The following is a 20,096-nucleotide window of genomic DNA, read 5'->3' on the forward strand; positions in this document are numbered from 1 at the left end:
CCTTAACCTCCCACTGGACAGACAGCAGGCCTCAGGCTCAGAGTCTCCGCAGGGCACAGCACTGAGCGGCAGTTTCCTAACACTGACTGTATTTATTTTTACAGTTACTTTCTATTTATCCCAGGTGTAAACTTTCTTTCAGAAATGCATTTAAATTTAAAGTGAGCTAATTTAAAAAATACTAAGTAATTAACAGTGCAAGAGGTACAGAGATCCGGCAAACATCATGAAGGTGACATGCTGACAAGGGGAGTTTGGGGAATATCTGTTCCAGAGTAAGGACTTTGGGCTCAGTAACTTTTCATCTCATGCTTCTGTGCTGTCTGGGCTTTGTCTGCTAAATCTGTCATTGTTGTTGTTCCCTAACAAAGATTATTTCTGAAAAATCTCAACCTTGTTTTAGCTGAGGGGAAAGAGACTGACTTTCATCTGGGCTAAAAACAAGAAAAACAGAAGGGCCCTCAAGGTTAGTGGCTGAGGTACGACAGGCACATGGAAAGGGGAATTTGTGGAGTGAAGGGAAAACCCATGAACAGAAGGTTCTAGCACGGCGGACAGGGCAGTCCCTCCCCGCCAGGCTCTCAATTCAAGTCTGGAGATTGAGTTAAAAAGATCATCTTACAATGAAGAAGAAAAGGGCGAAAGCTGTACACTTTTTAAAAATGTTTATCTTTTCTTTTTTAAAAAGTTATAAAATTTAAATAGTTGATTACAATTAAAAATCTACTGTTATAAACTTAACTGATTTAGAAGGTTTCTGGATCTCTTGACTCCCAGTCCAATGCTCTCTCCAATTTGACCCTTCATTTCTTGTAGATCCCACACTTTAGGTTTTTCTTTAGAAAACATGATCTGAGGTAATCTGGAAGGAATCAGCACTTCGAGTGCACAGAGCTCCGGCTGAGGCAGCAGGGAACCCCTGACACCACTGAGGGCCCCAGGGAGGGCGACACCTGGGCCAAGCCCACTATGGCCAGCACTCCCCACACAGGACCTACGAGGCGAACCTGGGGCTCATTCCCTGCCCGTCAGTTATCTTGGTCTCTCCTGGGGGCTGCTGACTTGCCCGGAGCTTGGCTCTTCTCCTGGTGGCCAGCCACATCCTGGGCTTCACTCCACTTTGATTCTGGTCAGTTCCCACCTTCCTTCTCCACAGAGTTTCAGAACCAAGGAGTGAAACTACAAGAGACAGCCACCACACAGAGATCAGGCTGCTCTGGTCATGACAATAGTAGGCCACTGAGCCCCTGCTGAGAGCCCCTTCCCTCTCTGCCATCCCCACTTTTTTTTTTTTTTTTGAGGAAGATTAGCCCTGAGCTAACTCCTGCCAATCCTCCTCTTTTTGCTGAGGAAGACTGGCCCTGAGCTAACATCTGTGCCCATCTTCCTCCACCCTATATGTGGGACACCTACCATAGCATGGCGTGCCAAGAGGTGCCATGTCCGCACCCAGGATCCGAACTGGCGAACCTTGGGCCGTGGAAGTGGAACATGCGCACTTAACTGCTGTGCCACCGGGCCAGCCCCAATCCCCACTTCTCATTTGAGGGGCCTCTGGCCCCAGCTGGGCCCAGCCTTTGGGTTCTTCTTCCTCCTCAGGCCACCCTTGTGAGCACCAGTACCTTTACAAGGCTGTGCCGATGTCCCACGCTGATGAATGTCATGCCCAGCTGCTGGCCGATGCGGTAGAGTTCACTCTCCACCTCCTCGGTCAGGGCACTGGTGGCTTCATCAAGCACTGAGGGCAGAACCGGGTGGGAAGGGATCGAATCCTGCCCCTGGCCGCCCTGCTTCTCCCCTAACCCACACTCACCTCTGGCCGGGACCCAGGGGGAGGCTGAGAGCTGCCCTGGCTTACAGGAGCTCTGCTTTAGGGAGAGGAAGGGCCAAAGGAACAGAGGGCTAGGCTCCATCTGGAAGTCTTCTGCCAGCAGCAGAACAAAACCCCTCAGCCTCCTACAGATAAGCACCAGCCCTGCCTAGGACCACTCAATCCAGGGAATCCCAGTTGCCCCGAGGATGTCAGTCCTTGCAAAGGTCCGTATCTGCCATCCCTCTGCCAGGCACAGCTGGTGGGATGCCCATTCATTGATGGCAGAGCCTGAGGAGCACAAAATCACGAGCCCTCTCAAGGCTGGCTCCGGCTGCTGCAATGGCAGAAAGCTCAGGACTCGGTAGCATAACACATCCAGAGCTGCTCCAAGGATGCCAAGTATCGCTGCCTGCTGGGCAGAGCCCTGCCGTCCTCTCCTGCCCACATGGACACCTCCCCAGGTGTACACGAACACACGCTGCTACACCTCCGAGCACACATGGTACCTGGTTGCACACCTACAGGGCGAACCTCACCTGCGTACTTCGGCTGCAGGTAGAAGAGCCGGGCAAAGGAGAGCCTCTGCATCTCCCCTGGGGACAGAACATCATACCTGAGGAAAGGCGGGAAGCAGCATGTAGCTTGGTTTTTGCCTAGAATGGGTCTGGGCAGGAAGAGGTCCTCGCGGCAGAGGCTGGCCTCAGGACAGATGGACATCACTCCCCTTTCAATGACAGCCCCGCTGCCCACACAAGGCGAAGCCCAAACTCCCAAGGGCATGAAAAATGCCTCTGATGGGCTGGCAAACACCAGGAATTTGGGGTCAGGAGCCATTCCATCACGTGACTGGACCCCTGGAAGCCAATGTCTTTGGGGGAGCTAGCTCTGGAGTACCCCCACTCCCTTCTTACCAGTTCCAATCAACCTGCTGGTCCAGACCCTCTGTCCTGGCCACCAAGCTGGACTGTAACACATACGGAGGGAATGATGTCCATGAAAGGGCCCATTCCTGCTTCCTGCCACCTGAGGAACCTCCTCAGGTCCCGCCACACACGCACCTCTGAGACAGACCTCCACCCCAGGGGCGTACCAGGGTGGGTGGCTGTGGGAGTGACCTGCCCAGGAGGAGAGGAGTATGCTATCAACTACACTGTTCAGATTTGCTGGAGCATGGTGACAAGCAAAGGCAGACTGGCTCAGCTTTATCATTGTTTTAAACATTGCTAGAGAGAGTGTAACCCCTTGTTGCCCGTCTCTGGCCAACAGCTCCCACTGCCACTTTACACTCCCACTTCCTAGTCCTGGGCCCAGGGACAGCAGGGCCAGCTCTGCTGGGCCAGCACTTGTGTGTGGTCGGTGCTACCAGGTGGGCTTAGACCTCAGGGTCCCTGCCCTCACTCACCAGGCCTGCCAACTCCAAGAACCTCATGATCCTCTCGTCATCAGTAGAACCTGCAAAACAAAGAAGCCTTCTTCAAGAAGCCAGCTCCTTCTGGGCAGCCACAATAGATGGGGCACATCACGGCAGGGGCCTGGGGTGGGGGCCCCAGAATCTGGGCTAAGGCTCTCAAGTGGCAGGTTACAGCACTTAATGAATACGGGAAGAGCCAGGTGAAGGAAGCAATCCCTTCCCTTCCTCCAGTGGGTGTCCCCAAGGAGGGAAGGCAGAATGAGATGGTGCAGAAGGAGGAGGAGGGGACCCAAGCTAAAACCAGTGGCCTGGCTGGGGCCTCTCCCAAAAGGCACAGGTGAAGCCACAGTCAGGCAGAGCAGGGACAATTGAGATGGGAGGACATGCCACGAGGAGGCCCAGCTCACCTGAGTCCGGGTAGATCTCCTTCAGGGGATATATCACCTGATAAGATAAAAACCACATGGGCCTAGGACCAAGGCCAATGAGAGATGGGGCTATACACAGCCCACCCTCCCTCAGAAATAGCCCTATAACCACCAGAGGAGAGGAGGGGACACCTTGGTGGAGGGTCCAGTGGGAGAGGCTGGGGCCTGCAGAAAGCAGGGCAGGGTCACTGCAACCTTCAGACGTGTGTCTGAGGGGAAAGAGACGGTAAGCCTTCTGAGGGCAGGGCCCCCAGAATCCCACCTTGGTGCTCAACAATGCATGTGATCTTTGGCTTGTGGCTCCCACAGGTTAACCAGCCCCCAGGAGTTGTCCTGAGTGCATAGCCCAATCCACGGATATGAATAAAATGTTCTTAAAGCCACAGAGTGTCCGGGCATGGGTCATTTTATTACCCCACCTTCTGCCCCATAACTCTCTAGGGCTGAGACCTGTCTCACTGCCGGAGGTCCCAGTTGAGGGAGACAGTAGGAGGAGTGGGCCCCAGGCTGACCTGCTCCCGAAGGGTCCCGTCAGTGAAGAATGGCTTTTGTGGCAGGAACAACACCCCATGGGGTCCAAAGTCGGTCAGCATCTGCACTGAGCCTGTGGAGCCCACAGAAACCAGCATTTTGAGATCTCCAGAGAAGGTAACGGCCTCTCGCTCCCCCTCCCCAACAAACAAGGCTGGAATCTTACACCCACGCCACCCGCCGCCAGGCTGAGGCTGGCCCAGAGCAGGGAGGGCTGCTTCTCACCCCGTGTACTCGCCCAGAGGCCGCCCAGAACCCGGAGCAAGGAGGTCTTGCCGGTGCCTGTGTTGCCTGTGATGAGCAGGCTCTGCCCCTCAGAGATCTTCAGGCTCAGGTCCTTGATTAAGGGCTTGTTAGAGGAGGGGGCAGAGATGAAGACCCGCTCAAGGAGAAAAGCTGTGTCTGTTGGCTCTGCTGCTGGCCATCCCGGGGCCCTGGGGTCAGAGAAGGGAGGAGTGTGTGGAAGATAAGCAGTGTCAGTATTGCCAGGGGGAGGTTCTTCTCCTTGGGAGCATCACCCCTGGATTGGGAGGTTGTTATAGGCTGAATTGTGTCCTCAAAATCATCTATTGAAGTCCCAACCCCTAGCACCTCAGAATGTAACCGCATCTGGAGCTAAGGTCTTTAAAGAGGTGATTAAGTTAAAACGAGGCCATTACGGTGGGACCCTAGTCCAATATGAGTGGCGTTCTTTTAAGACGAGGAAGAGATCCTGTGAGTCCCCATTAAGAGAAAAGGCCATGTGAGGATACAGTGAGAACACAGCCATCTGCCAGCCAAGGAGGGAGGCCTCAGGAGAAACCAACCCTGCCTACACCTTGACCTTGGACTTCTAGACTTCCAGAACTGTGAGAAAATAAATTGCTGTCTAAGCCACACAGTCTGTGGTATTTTGCTATGGCAGCCCGAGCAGATTGACACAGAGGTGGAAGTGGGGGAACCTACTTTGTGCCAGGCTGGGAAAAGCACCACACACAACTGATCTTAATCAGTCTTAACACCCATGAATCAAAGATATTATTCCCACTTGGCAGACGAGGAAACTGAGTCAGGTGGCTAAGTAATCTGCTCAGGGTCACAGAGCTGAATTTGTCTAATTCTAACGTTGGTGGGTTTTCACAGCATCACAGTGTGATTCAAGGAGTGACGCTAAGAAGGAGAGCAGTAATACTAAACAGTTCTGGAGTTTCTGGCTCTCACGGATGCCCGTCTCCTCCAGAGAACAGCAGCTCTGCTTTCCAGAGGCCCTGCACCCTCACCCCAGCCTCTGGGCTCCCAGCTGCAGAAGGCTTTAGTTTTGAACAGGAGCAACAGTTAAGGCATCAGTTCCTAAGAAGAGAGGTGAGTGCATCAGTTCCTAAGAAAAGAGGTGAGTGCAGGCCCTGGAATTCAGACTGTTTCCATCTTTGAAAGCTTACTCTGTGGCTGTTCAAGCACTTTCTTTTAACTCTATCTAATCCTCACAAGAACCCTAAGAGGAAGGTTCCATTCATGTCCTCTATAGAGATGAAGAAACTGAGACACAGAACTCTTCAGTAATTTGCCCAAGAAAAGTGAGGACAAGAGCAAATCCTCAATATATAGAAAAGTCAGCAACATCACAGAGGCTGCAGATACATAAAAAAAGACATCGCTGGGCCTGAGTGAGGCCCGGGGAACACAGAACAGACATGCCCAGGGGAAAGTGGCAGGCAGGAGGGCTCAGACGGAAGAGGAAGGACACTATATGGACTTTTGTTATCTCAGGCCCAGGCAGGTGTGCGCACTGTGCTTCCATCAGCTGGGGGATGGTGTAAATTAACACAAGAAATGCCAAAACTACAACTTTGATTGTGAACATTTATAATGTGCCTGGCATAAGACACAGAGGTCTTTCACTTGCTCTGCACAGCTCTGCTGCCCAGCTGGGAAAGGGGAGCGCTCCAGGGTAAGCCCACGCCGGGTGGTTCCGGAGCCTGCGTTCTCTACCACTGCACCACACTGCCAGCCCAGTGCTCACCTGTCCAAGTCCCACTTGCTCTCGTCCACGAGCTCACCATCCTGTGACTTCAGGGACATGTCCAGCAAGGTCTCCTGAAGCTCCCCGATCCTGGGCAAGAAGTGAAAACCTGAGGAGGTTCTGGGGGACCAGGTGAAGGTGTAAGTCCTTTTCCTCTCCCATGCCCACTAGCATATGGTGAGTTTTTCTGTTCCTTTTTTCATTCAGCTACTTCTCCCAGAGGCACACACTTTGCTCAGGAACTAGAGAGGGGCTGGATGCAGCCTCACCTGTGTGTGTAACCAGCCACGTCCGAGAGCGTGGTGGAGAGGTCGATGAGTCGGGTGAAGCAGCTGATGAGGTAAATGCACACAAAGGCATTCTGGACAGGATACAGAGCAGTGAGCGCAGGCCTCGATTCTGAGGCCCTGGGCGCTGGGGCGGGGTGGGGAGGGGATGGCATGAGGGGTTACCAGGAGGATTTTCACCTTGCTGACCAGGGTGCTGAGCTCTGTGGGGCTCAGGTCTCCGTAGACGCCACTGAAAATGGGGATGGCGATCACAACATAACTTAAGATGCTGCCCAGATAGTCAAACGTGTTGACACCAACTGTAGAAGACAGACTGTGTGAGAGACCGGGAACCATTTATGTGCTCTGAGGGGAGCAGGAAGCAAGCAGGCCAAGCTATTCCCTGGATCCTCATTCTCCTGAGGACGCGCACAGCAAAGGGAGTGGCTCCCCCTGGTTAATTCCTTCATCAGAGCAAACATTTTAGTGCAGAGAAAGTAGGGAGCTTAGGGAAGGGGACTATCCCACTCCGGGGGCTCCCTCCACCTACTGTACAGCCAGAGCTCCTTGGACATCAGCTCCCTCTGGGTCTGAAGGAGTGTCTGCAGCCTGCGGTTTGTCCTCATATGCTCCACATGCCCAGCTCTGACGAGAAAGGCTGGGATGTCCATAGGGCCCGGGGAGCCTCAGCCAGGCTGGGGGCCCTCTGTCCCTCATCAAACCCTCCTTTAGGGACCAAGCCCATCCGAATGATTTTCACCTCAGACCCTTTCTGCCACTAGCACTCACTCATTCAACACGGTATCGTCTGCAGAAAGAACATGAAGTCTAGATTGGCCAGACCTGGTTCAAATCCTGGCTCTGGCCAGTTACTAGCTGGGTGACACTGACAGGTTACTTAAGCCTCTGAGTTGTTTCCTATCTGTAAAACGGTGCTCATAATAGCTAAGTAAAAGGCTAGAGGGAGAATTTCTGAATATAAAGTGCCAGGCACATGAAAGGGCCCCCAATAAATAATAGCTGCAATTATTTTTTCTATTTTTATATTTTTAAAGATTCTATTTTTCCTTTTTCTCCCAAAGCCCCCTGGTACATAGTTGTGTATTTTTAGTTGTGGGTCCTTCTGGTTGTGGCATGTGGGATGCCGTCTCAGCATGGCCTGATGAGCAGTGCCATGTCCGCACCCAGGATCCGAACTGGTGAAACCCTGGGCCGCCACAGTGGAGCGTGTGAACTTAACCACTCGGCCACGGGGCCGGCCCTTAACTGCAATTACTGAACAAATCTACAGGGAGCAGTTGCGATGCGGCAGGCTCTGTGCTAGTAAGCCAGTGAGATAAAGAGGTGGATGAAACAGCTCCTGTCCTGAGCAGCTCCCAGTTCAAGGGGCAGGCAGACGTAATGCCTTCTTTATCTGTGTAACATAAGCAGTATATCCTCAGGGTTACGGCAACACACAGGCTTGACCACTAATGGAGTCTGGGAAGGCTCCCCAGAGGAGGCAACTTGGGGATCAAGGAGGGGCAGAAATTCTCCAGGCAGAAAAGGTGGGGGGAGCACAGAAGGGGCACTTCAGATTTTGCATCGAGCAGGACAGAAGCCATAGAGGAACCCATCACAGCTCCAAGAACCAACGTGCTTTCCCCAGCGCCCAGAACTTTATGGGCAGAGGCTGCAGAATTCAAAACAACTTAGCCCAGGCCCAGCCCCACCCGCCACCCAACCAAAGCCCAGCTCACAGATTCCAAGCGTTCTTGGTGCCCCCAAGTGGTGGCAGCTGCAAACTGCAGCAGAGACTGACAAGAGCAAAGGTCCCAGGGCTATTAGATCCAGGCCATCAAGGAGCAACCTCCACTCCTTAAACCACCACCTCTGGGGCCTCCACTATCAGTCCACACACTGACTCCAAGAACTCATGGGAAGCAGGGCACAGGGACCTGCCTTGGTCCCGAGGGAAGGAACGGTATTTCACAATGCGGCTGTCAGGAGACCAGACACTTTGCTCCACTTGGATGGTGTCTAGGGAGCAGGTCTCCCGATGGGCTCCCATTCCCTCCCATGCTACGGAGACAAAGGACCAGCCTCGGACATCAGGCACCAGCGGAAAATGAGAGGCAGAGGCGATGCCTTACAGTCATCAGCCAGATGATGGAGCATTCACTCATTGCATTCTTGGAACAAACTGAGGCTCCGTGCCAGGCCACTTAAATGAACCACCAGCTTCAGAAGCAAACCCCTGGACCTAAGGACGAGGCAGACAAGGACGTAGGGGTGGGGTCATAGCCAAGTGTGAGGACGCTCGGCCCCTGGGCTCATGGCGGGGGTTGCACAATTCATCTTTCCTTCTCCACTATCAGCTCTGACAGGCAGAAGGGGAACCATGCCTGCGGACTCACCTGAAGAAAGCAGCAGGCTCGGCATTCACCCGGATCTGCATGTGCTTGAACCTGGGCCGATCAAAGAGAAGTGTGTGCTGACAGCAGGCAGTACTGGCCCCCTCCTTTTAGAATTGTGGATCAAGACCCCTGGACAAAGAGGAGCCTGGATCCACTTTGAAACTGGCTGTGGCAGCCCGATCCTTCCCTGGACCGTTGAGGGGTGGGAAATCCCAGGGCCGGGGTAGGGTGGCAGGAGCTCTGGAGACAGGGTGGCCCCTCACCTGCCCAAAGCCCCTCCTCCTCCCAGGGCTGGGCCTGATGGAGGAGGCCAAGAAGCACAGAGCAGGGGCCAGATCCATTGGCTGACCCAAAACAGGGCGGATGGAGCAGAAGCATGTGAGAAGGCCAAGGAATGAGGATGATGATGGCTGACCACCCACACCATTAATCCTCCTCACAATTTTCTCCATAGGTAACAGTACCATTCCCATTTTAGAGATGGGAAAACTGAAGTTTCGAGAGGTTAAAGACCTCGCCCAAGAGCACACGGCTAATAACTGGCATAGTTGGAATTTGAACTTGGGCAGTCTCACTCCACATCCCATTCCTTAACCATTATGCCCAGCCCAGAAACCTCCAGCAAGAGAGACAAACCTGAAATCCCCCTCCAGCTTCTCCTGCTGCACCAGCTTCACCACAATGGGCCCCATCAATATCTTGTTCACTATGGTTCCCAGGATGAAATACCCGAAGATGCTCACAGGCCCTAGCCAGCCTGTGCTGAAAGGCAAAGAGAGGGAGGGTATGGGGAGCCGCATAGCCCCTCGGGCCTCAGCCCCGACTTCCACTCCCCTTTGGGCAGTCCCTCTCCAATCTCAGAGCCCTGTGGGGCCTCTGCTTCTGTGTGGGGCATCTGGTATGTGGTCTAAGCTGTCAGAGCACCAGGATCCCTGTGACACTGAACACCAAGGGGCAAAGGGAGGGCAGGGGCCCTAGCGTGCAAGATAAGGAGACTTCCTGAGGTGCAGGTGGGAGGGAGGGAGGGAGGGAAGTCTAGCCTCTCTTGACCCCTGACCTGGGAGAGCTGACATCCAACTGACATGTGAGTGAGGGACCTCGGGGGAACCACTGGGCTGGTGGAGGGGGGACTCTGGGAAGAGGAGAGGCTTCACCTTTGGAAGCACTGATAGGTGTAGTAGACGAGCGTGAAGGGGGAGATGATCAGCTTGCTGGCCATGCTGCTGAGCTGCCGGCAGAACCGCTCCACGTCCTGGCTGATGCGCTGGTCCCTGCAGCCAATGACACCATCACTGGACCCAGGGAGCTGGGCTCCAGGGCTGAGGAACTAAGACAGTTCCACGCTCCCTCTTATTCTAACCTAGCCTTTCAGTGCTGTCAGCAATGACACTATGGGAAGATGAACCCAGACACAGGCTGGTTTCCTAGAGGCACCGAGACCATTAGGACCTTTAAACAGGGTTCTTATACCTCAGTTTACCCCTCAGAAAAAGTGGCAATTGAAAGGTCCAGCACCAGGAGTGGTGAGCCAGCTCTGAGCAGAGCCAGAGAAAAACTTGAGGGTGGATGAGCTGAGTTTCTGGATGATGAGGAAAGCTAACTCATTGATCTCTCTCTTATGAGCCTGAGCCTGCCCCCATTGTAGCTATCTAGCTGCAGAAGCTTTGTATGCGTTGAGCCACAGAGAAGAGGCCTGAAGAGAAAGTTATGAAGCAGCAGGAGCCTCCCAAGAAATCTCTGCTGCAAAGCTCAGCTTGAGCTGAGGGAAGGTCACCCCTGGCAAGAGAGTGCTTGGGACGGTGGCGTGTGGGGAGGGAATGAGTACAAGGAGAGACCCCATACATCCCTTTGCACCACCAGGGCCACACTGACTCCTACTCCCAATGAGAGATGTGACCCTGGGCAAGTCATCTGCATTCTCTGAGCCTCACTGTTTGCACCTGAAAGATAACGATAGCTAACTGACCTTGGACCACTGGCTCTGCACAGGCACGGTACCTGTGCATTATGGGCACGTGAATTACATCGTTCAGCTTCACTATATCCTTTGAGATAGGAACTATCATTATCCCCGTCTTACAGAAAAGGAACCTGGGGCTTAGTGAACTTAAGAGCTATAAGCTGGAAGATGATAAAATGGGGATTTGAATCCTAGACTGAGTTGTAGACAGCAGTAATTTTTTACTGCCGAAAATCTGAGAGCAGTTGTCTAGCTTTTTCTAGCAAGGCCACTTTCTTCAGAGGGTGCCTTATGTGGAAGCCCAGGATATGAAATGGACAAAAGGGAGCTGCTCCTGGCCTCTTCTTTTTAGCTCCCTATTCTCAGCCCTGGAGCCTCTCTAGGGTCCTCTGGAGCACACCGACCCCCCCCCCCCCACCTCCCACGGCTCTGGACAGCAACATTTGCAGAACACTGTAGATGATCTCCATGGGATGCCTCAGGGAGTCTCTAGGGCTGAACCAGAAGGATGGGATCATGCAGAGGGTGGCAAGGACTGGGAGGGGGTGCCTACGGGTTATCGACGTCATCCCGCAGCACGTTGAGGGTGTAGTACACGCGGCCCCGGAAGTAGAGGTGGTGGAGGTGCTCGGTGAGGTCCTTCCTCCAGCTCACATACAGCAGGTTGCAGATGAACTGGTCGAAGCTCTTCAGCTGTGCAGGGGGGAAGGCAGGGGGAGGGGAGGGGAGGGGAGAGATGGCTGCCTGCAAGTCTCAGCTCAAAGCTCAGGGCTGGCAGAAAGCCTCGGCTGACTAGCGCCAGCCCACTCTGATGACTCTGTCCAGTCAGCAGTTCTGTTTGTTTAAAGCCCCAAGTCAGGGAATTCTTCCCTTCCTCCCTCACTCACGTGTTCATTCCTCACCAAATACTGCATGGCTTACAAGGCAAGGCCCTCGAGCCCCTTTCTACAGTGTACTGTCTTCCTCTGAGAGCAGATGAGCTTCTGGAGATTGGGGATGCTATCTTCTACTCCATTTATGCTCTATTCTGTCCCCAGAACTTGGAACAGGGTTCTGTATACACAGGTGCTTACAGACTGAAGACCCATCAAAAGTGCCAAAGTGTGATGAGAAGTGGCTTCCCCAAGAAAACAGATAGTGCAGCCTGACAGAGAGCACTGGGCCTGAGTCCTAGCGGAGCCCTGACTCTCATCAGTCACCACTGATGGAGCACCTACCCTCGGGCATGAGGGAAACAACAATGAGCTCACCGTCCAGCAAGGAAACAGACAATGACAAGGGTGTGAGGAGTGTTACAGCAGAGGTAAACTCAAAGTATTAGTTAATTAGAGGAAAAGGGCAGAGTTTAGTGGAGGAATCATGAAGGAGAAAGTTGAGGACTTGAAGGAGGTGACAACAGAGGAATCTTGAGAAGCGAGCAGGCATTAACCAAGTGAAGGAGGGGTGGGGAAGGAGGCCATTCTGAGAGAAAGCAGCAGGTGCAAAGGCTGGGAGGCGTCACATGGTCCCAGGCTGAGTCACACGCTCAGCCCTGCAGAGGAGGAAGAGCAGCTCTGGCTGCTGACCCCAGTTTTCAAGTACTCTGAGCTCCCTGAAGCAAGAGTTCTGGGAATGGAAGGGACAATGATCATTTCCACTAAATGCTGAATTAAACCAGAACCTCATGGCCTAGTCCTGGGAGCTTGAAACACCGGAGGAATTGGTCCCAAGCAGGCCAAAGACCAGGATCAATGCCCTGCCGAGGGTTCTGACCTCAATTTCTATGAAAAGGCAGGGAACACACACCCACAGCTTGATTCCTGCTTCTTGGTGTCTAAGTCCCACTGGGCATTCCACTCGTACTAGGCTGAAGGGGAAGAGAGACACAGGGAGAAGATCTTACCATGGAGTTGAGAACGATGAGCACAACAGCCAGGAATGTCAAGGTCTTAAACCCATCCAAGTCTTTATTTCCCAGGACGCCGTAGTACTGACTGGGGATCAAGCCAACCTGGTAGATCACCAGTTGTTCTGGGGAGAGGGAAAGGGGTCAGAAATCAGTGATGACGGGTGAAAAAAGAGGGAAATTTCCTCCTGAGTCCTTGCCTCATGAACACCCCAGAGAGGAGGAAAGGGACCCAAACCAGGGCTTCCCTCCCCACTCCAGCCTGGGCTCACTCACTCACCCAGTAGGGCCACACACAGAAGGGTCAGGAACATCAAGGCATTCTGTGATGACCAAAAGGGAAACAAAACCTTCTGTATCTGTAGGAACCGCTGGAGAAATTGCAGATCTAACTTGGGCCTGAAGAAGAGATGCAGGAGAAGCAGAGAGAAGCCTAAGAGTCAGGTAAGCCTCAGAGAGCAGGTACCAAGCTCATCACACTGTTCTGTGGGGCGTCCAGGCCATGCAGAAAGAACGGTTTACGGATGCTGAAGATGGTAGGCTGTGAACAGACTCAGGATGGAAAGAAATGTCTTTAAGTTGATAAATGCTATAAAAGCTTATTTACCAAAAAGCCACAGGAAAAAAAAAAAAACCATAGTTAATGAAGAAATTTTAGCCACATCCTCATTATGGTCACAAACAAGACAAAGCAGCCCACTTCATCAAGGATTTTAAGGTCCTGGCTAAAGGAATAAAGCAAGAAAAAGAAATGACGTAAAACGACTGAAAAGGAAGAGATTAAGCTGCCATTAATTGCAGATGACATGATCGTTTACAGCAAATCAATAGAAAAAATGTTGGAAATAAAAGGAGTTCAGCTGTATATAGGGTTAATACACAAATACCAACACGGTTCTACACCAACAAGTGGAATACTGTTCTACATCAACTGGAAAACATAAAGGAAATAAGATGTCATTTACAAAAGCAAGTATAGAAAAACTATAAAATATTCAGGAATTAACTTTAAAAAGGAATGTATAAGACACGTTGGAGGAAAACGAAAAGCTCTATTATAGGAGACGAAAGACTTAAATAGACAGAGCTGGAAGGATTTAACATTATAAAGACCTCATTTCTTTTCTTTTCTTTTCTTTTTTAAAGATTGGCACCTGGGGACGGCCCAGTGGTGCAGCGGTTAAGTGCACAAGTTCTGCTTTGGTGGCCCGGGGTTCACCAGTTCAGATCCCAGGTGCAGACATGGTACCACTTGGCACACCATGCTGTGGTAAGCGTCCCATATATAAAGTAGAGGAAGATGAGCATGGATGTTAGCTCAGGGCCAGTCTTCCTCAGCGAAAAGATAAGGATTGGCAGCAGTTAGCTCAGGGTTAACCTTCCTCAAAAAAAAAAAAAAAGACTGGCACCTGAGCTAACAACTGTTGCCAATCTTCTTTTTTTTTCCTGCTTTTTCTCCCCCAATTCCCCTAGTACATAGTTGTATATTTTTAGTTGTGGGTCCTTCTAGTTGTGGCATGTGGGATGCGACCTCAGCATGGCCTGATGAGCGGTGCCATGTCTGCAACCAGGATCTGAATCAGTGAAACCCTGGGCCACCGAAGTGGAAGGCACGAACTTAACCACTCAGCCATGGGGCCAGCCCCAAAGACTTCATTTCTAACAAAAGTAGTCTATAAAGTCAATGTAATACAATCAAAAGCAGGACTTCTCTGAGGAACTTTATAGGGAAATATAAAGGTCCATGAATAGCTTAGGGCAGTGGTGAAGAACAGGAAATGAGGAAGAGACCCAAACCATCAGGTTATTAAGACATACATTACAGGGCTGGAGGAACAACAAAGTATGGTATTAACACAGGAATAAAAAGACCAATGGAACAGAGACACCAAGAAGAAAAAAATTCACCTACATTTACAGGAGCACATAATAGAGATTATTATAAGAAAGGACATATTAATACTAACAGCTGTCAACACTTATTAAGCACGTACTATGTGTCCAGTACTGTTGTACGTGTTTTACATTCATTTAACTGTCACAACCCTAAGAGTTGGAGATTATCTCCTATTTTATGGATGAGGAACTGAGACTAAAGAGGTTGAGTAACTTGCCCAGTGATCCACCTGGTAAGAGTCAGCGCCAGGGTTTGAACGCAGGCAGCTTGGCTCCAAGAATCTGTGCTCTTGACTATGTTTAACAGCTTCTCTGAGTTTTAATTTTTTTTTAAGATTTTATTTTTCTCCTTTTTCTCCCCAAAGCCCCCCAGTACATAGTTGTATATTCTTTGTTGTGGGTCCTTCTAGTTGTGGCATGTGGGACGCTGCCTCAGCGTGGTTTGATGAGCAGTGCCATGTCTGCGCCCAGGATTTGAACCAACGAAACACTGGGCCGCCTGCAGCAGAGCACGCGAACTTAACTACTTGGCCACGGGGCCAGCCCTGAGTTTTAATTATTAATTCATTAGTTATTAACTGAAAATGGTGGAGTAAAATTTAGGTCATTACCTCAAATCATTTACAAAAATAAACTTAAAAAACTCCAAATGGATTAAAAATCTAAATGTGAAAAGTAACACTATTTAGTTAATCGAAGGAAATGTAGAATATCTTAATGATGATATAGTGGGAAGGTATTTCTCAAATAAGACCCTGAAAACACAAACTATAGAAGGGAAAATGAATGGATTTAATTTAGAATTAAATATTTTTGTTCAACACAGTGCCATAGGTTAAAAGAATTGGAGAAGGTATTTGCAGAATGTATAAACCAACAAGGAACTAAAATCTAGAGCATACAAGGAATTCCTGCAAGTCAGGAAGACAGGAAATCCATAGAAAAGTGGGAAAAGGATATAAATAGGCAATGCAGAAAAGGGGAAACCCAAATGCTTAACACGTGAAAATTAACACAATGGGAGACCACCTTACACCCATCAAATTGATAAACATTAGAAAACCAAACAATACCAAATGTTGGGGGCCTATGGGGAAACAGGAATCTTCATGCATGATGCTGGAAAGTGTAAACTGGTGTGACCATTCCAGAGAACAATTGAGTACAATTAGCTATGTCCTAGCGCCCTACCCTGGGATGGATACCCAAATTCACAAGGAGACAAGTGCCAGTATGGTTAGCGGTGGTTATAAATTGGAAGCGATCTAAGTGTCCATCAATAGGGGAACGTGTAAGTAAAATGGGGTCTAACGTACTTAGGGAAGCACCATGCAGCACTCACAAGTGAAACTACGTTACTACAGCATGGATGATCTCAAAAACACAATGTTGAGTAAAAAGGCTTTTTAAAAACAGCATATGATCATATATATGAATTCAAAATCACTACATATTTTTCAAGGTAACATGTACGCAAACTAAGGTAAAGTGGGCTGTAAAGACACACTTTTAACACCAGAATGGGTGTCCGAGAAGGGGAGTGAAAAGGGATGGAGAATAAGGAACGAAGGGAGGAATATAATAAGACACGAGAGGGGCCTTGCACTAGCCCACAGTGTGCCAAGAACTGAGAAGGGTGATCAACTCAATTCTGTGCACTTGAGGTTCTTAAAAAAGCCAATTCCGAGGGCGAGGACCCCACACCCAGAGCGCAGGGGACGGCAGAGGTTCCCGCAAAGGCCGGAGGGCAGCCTCGGACGGCACCGGAGGGCAGCTTGGGAGGGCGGTCTCCTTTCGCCGGGGCTGGGGCTCCCCCAGAGCCGCGGACCAGGGCGGGAGGCAGTTGAGCCCCCTCCCCACACAGCCCCGAGTAGGACGCCCCGAGGCTCGGACCTCCTAGCCAGCCGCCCTGCTCACCTGGCGCCTGCACGGGGCGCGGGCCCTGGGACCGCCATGACCCGGACGCGACCGCTGTGGGAGCCCGGCAGCCTGGGGCAGAGTCCGAAGAGCGCGCGGCCACGAGGAGGGGCGGGGCCCGGCGCCCGGAGACCACAGACACGGGCGGATAGAGAGGACAGGCGCAGGCGACGAGGCCGCTCCCGGAAGCGACCCACTCGCCTCTAAAAGAACCAAAGAGTGCCGAGCGTTATAGTCTGTTGACCCGGCGCCTAGAGCGCCACCTTCTGGATCTGGAGGTTTCCCCTTTGACATGGGGGAACCGAGAATGTGACTAAAGTGTTTCGTGACAAGTATTTTATTTTTTAAATTTTCTGCTTGAGGGAGATTGTCGCTGAGCCAACATCTGTGCCAGTCTTCCTCTATTTCGTATGTGGGACACCGCCACAGCATGGCATAGCTTGGTGAGCCGTGTGTATGTCCACACCTGGGATCTGAACCCGTGAACCCCAGGCTTCCAAAGCAGAGCTGGTGAAGTTAACCACTGCGCAACCTGGCCAGCCCCATATGACAAGTATTTTAGACTCTGAATATAGTAGTTGTTTCATATATTCTCCCAAAGAAGCCAGAGGGGTCTTTAACAAATTTTTTTTAAAGATTTTATTTTTCCTTTTTCTCCCAAAGCTCCCCAACCCCAGACATAGTTGTATATATTTTTAGTTGTGGGTCCTTCTAGTTGTGGCATGCAGGACGCGGCCTCAACGTGGCCTGATGAAAGGTGCCATGTCCATGCCCAGGATGCGAACCAGTGAAACGCTGGGCCGCTGAAGCAGAGTGGGTGAACTTAACCACTCGGCCGCAGGGCCAGCCCCAAGAGGCGTCTTTTAACAACATAACCTTTAACAAGCTTCTGATTGTGATTAGAATAAAATCCAAACGTGGGTTCTATGTTTCTACGGCATAGGTGATGGGGCCGTCCCCTTGGTCTTCATTAAATGGCCGCTCTGTTTCGGCCTCAGGGTTTTTGTAATTGCAGTTGTCTTGGTCTGGATCGCTCCTCCTCCAAGCCTGGAGCTTTCCATGGCTGGCTCATTCTCATCATTAGTTCAACTGTCACCTGCTCACCCTACCTAATGTCATCCTACTCCATCATTCCGTATTGCATTACACTTTTATTTTCTTCACAATATTTATCACTGGCTGAAATCATCTTGTATCCTTGCTTATTATTGTCTTCCCCTACAAGAATAAATTTCATTTGAGCAGGGACTCTGCCTTGCTCATTGCTGTATTCCTAGTACCTGTAGAACACTGCTAGTACATAATGATGTGGAGCAAGGCTGCCCCAGGGAGAGAAGCCCAAGGCGTCCTAGCCTACATGCTGATCTATATGACCTGATTCATATTTAAAGTTGTACGACCATGCAATAACTAGACCCCCCCTGCACCAGTACCATTTTAATGACTTTTTACAGGATCTTTCCTCTGTCTAGCAAAAATAACTCATGTAACCATGCCTTATAAATTTAGCCCTACCCTCAACACATTGCAGCTCCTCACTGCCCCTGGGTGCTGTCCCCATGATATTCTCTGGATAAAAGAGCACTACTACTAGACCTTGAGACTAATGAGACTAATGAAACACCTAAAAACTTTTAAAATAATTCCTTAATAATATCCTGTGCTCAAATTTCCAATTGTCTCGTAACTGGTATATTTTTTTCACAATTAAAAATAAACCAGGATCCAAATAAGGTCCATACAATGCAGTTGATCGATACTTCTTTGGAGACTCTCTTAATCTCTATGTTCCTCTTCTACCACCTGGGACCAATCACTATCATCTCTCTCCTGTCATTCTGTAAAAACCTTGTACCCGGTTTCCCTTCTTGAATTCTGTCTCCTGCTCTAATCCAGTTCCTAGATGGCAGCCAGGCGGATCTGCAAAATGTAAACCAGATCAATGCCTCACTTAAAACCCTCCTGTAGGGGCCCGCCTGGTGGTGCAGTAGTTAAGTGCGCACATTCCGCTTCCGGCGGCTCAGGGTTTGCTGGTTTGGATCCTGGGTGTGGACATGGCACCGCTTGACACACCATGCTGTGGTAGGCGTCCCACATATAAAGTAGAGGAAGATGGGCATGGATGTCAGCTCAGGGCTAGTCTTCCTCAGCAAAAAGAGGAGGATTGGCAGCAGTTAGCTCAGGGCTAATCTTCTCCTTCTTCAAAGAAAACCAAAAACCTTCCATGGTATGAAGGGCTCTGGTGCCCTGGCCCTGCCCACCACGCCAACCTCTTTAGAGGCCAGGGAAGGAACCTTGTTTTGTGTGTTTACTTCATTAATGCCTCTCTCTCCACAGACTGTCAGCTTCATGAGGGCAGGGACCATATCTGTTGTGTTCACCAATACTGCATCCCCATTCTCCAGAAGCACTTAGTAAGGGCACAATAAATATTTGTTGAACAAAGATGAGCAAGACAACCCCTAAACCTCACAAAACACACAGGCCACTGTCTCTGCTAGTCTGTACCGTTTTCTGCTAGGACTGAACTTCCCCTTTTCCAGCCACTGGACTTCTGGGCTACATCCTCTCATACATAGACAAAAGGAGAAGAAACTGGTTTTAAAAAAAAAGGAATTTGGTAATAACTATCAAATTTTAGATGATGCAGCAGTCTCACTTCCAGGACTTCTCTTATAGGTCTATTTACCCAAGAGTACAAAGGGTCAATCACGAGGATGTTTCTGCAGCATATTAGGTAATAGCAAAACTCTAGAAGCAATCAGAATGCCTATCAAAGGAGGAGTGGCTAAATAGGAATGACACAATCTCTTTGTGGAATACACTTCTCAGCCATAAACAAGAGAGAGGCAGCATCACCACAGTGATGAAGCGCATGGACTTCAGAACCAAGTTACATGGGGTCAAATTCCTGCTGTTCCGCTTAATGTCTGCGTGAGCTTGGGCCAGTTGCCTCAGTTTCCTTATCTGTGAAATGGAGCATAATCATTCCTGCATCAGAGGGTTGTTGCGGGAAATAAGTTAATACATGTGAAGTGTCTAAACAGTACCTGGCAATGATGAGAGCTAATAAATGTCGTCCTACATAGCAACACGGAAAAAATGCCCATGCTATGTGATTTGGTTTGTTTTTAATTAACTGTTTTAATTGAAAAAATTAAAAACACATGGTAAAAAAATTCACACAGGATTATAGGGCATATAATGAAAAATAAATCTGTTTCCCACCCCAGAGGCAAATACTATTCAGTTTCTTAGCAATCTTTCCAGAAATGTTTTATGTATATGCAAACTTATATGTGTGATTATTTTTCACCCACATACACCCCTACCTCTTCCTTTTAAACACTGTCTTGCAGTTTGCTTTTTACACTTTATAGTCTATCTTGGAGATTGTTCCGTATCATACAGACCTACCTCATTCTTCCCTACTGCGTGGTAATCCACCGTATAGAGGAACCATTCATCCAGTTCCCTATTGATGGGCATTGTAGTGGGTTATAGCCTCTTGCTACCACATAGAATGCTGCAATGAATATCCTTGGATATAGCCCAAATATGGCTAAGTGTAAAATAAGGCATACTCCATAT

The 20,096-nt window shown here is 50.1% G+C and overlaps 1 protein-coding gene across 17 annotated transcripts; it reads right to left on the reverse strand.

The window, feature by feature from the left end:
• Window positions 1-648: 648 nt before the first annotated feature.
• Window positions 649-16,743, reverse strand: ABCD4 (ATP binding cassette subfamily D member 4). 17 transcript variants are annotated; one of them, XR_011533140.1, is made up of 19 exons: window positions 16,506-16,743; window positions 12,973-13,091; window positions 12,690-12,817; window positions 11,361-11,500; window positions 10,002-10,118; window positions 9,484-9,609; window positions 8,848-8,898; window positions 7,002-7,096; window positions 6,650-6,771; window positions 6,452-6,543; window positions 6,183-6,272; window positions 4,409-4,617; window positions 4,165-4,256; window positions 3,632-3,668; window positions 3,216-3,265; window positions 2,725-2,777; window positions 2,350-2,406; window positions 1,623-1,738; window positions 649-1,179 (listed from the first exon to the last, which is right to left on the reverse strand). XR_011533140.1 is itself a non-coding variant. In XM_008516421.2 (19 exons), the coding sequence occupies exons 1-19, from the start codon at window positions 16,541-16,543 to the stop codon at window positions 1,111-1,113; spliced, it is 1,821 nt and encodes a 606-aa protein (XP_008514643.2). In that variant the 5' UTR covers window positions 16,544-16,743; the 3' UTR covers window positions 649-1,110. The 17 variants fall into 17 exon arrangements, 10 of the variants coding, with proteins under 10 accessions (XP_008514643.2, XP_070450696.1, XP_070450701.1 ...); XR_011533138.1 differs by having other exon boundaries at window positions 2,725-2,928; XR_011533137.1 differs by having other exon boundaries at window positions 2,350-2,426; window positions 2,725-2,928.
• Between the last annotated feature and the right edge of the window lie 3,353 nt (window positions 16,744-20,096).

The sequence above is a fragment of the Equus przewalskii genome, chromosome 25 (genome assembly GCF_037783145.1).
Source record: "Equus przewalskii isolate Varuska chromosome 25, EquPr2, whole genome shotgun sequence".
Taxonomy (NCBI): domain Eukaryota; kingdom Metazoa; phylum Chordata; class Mammalia; order Perissodactyla; family Equidae; genus Equus; species Equus przewalskii.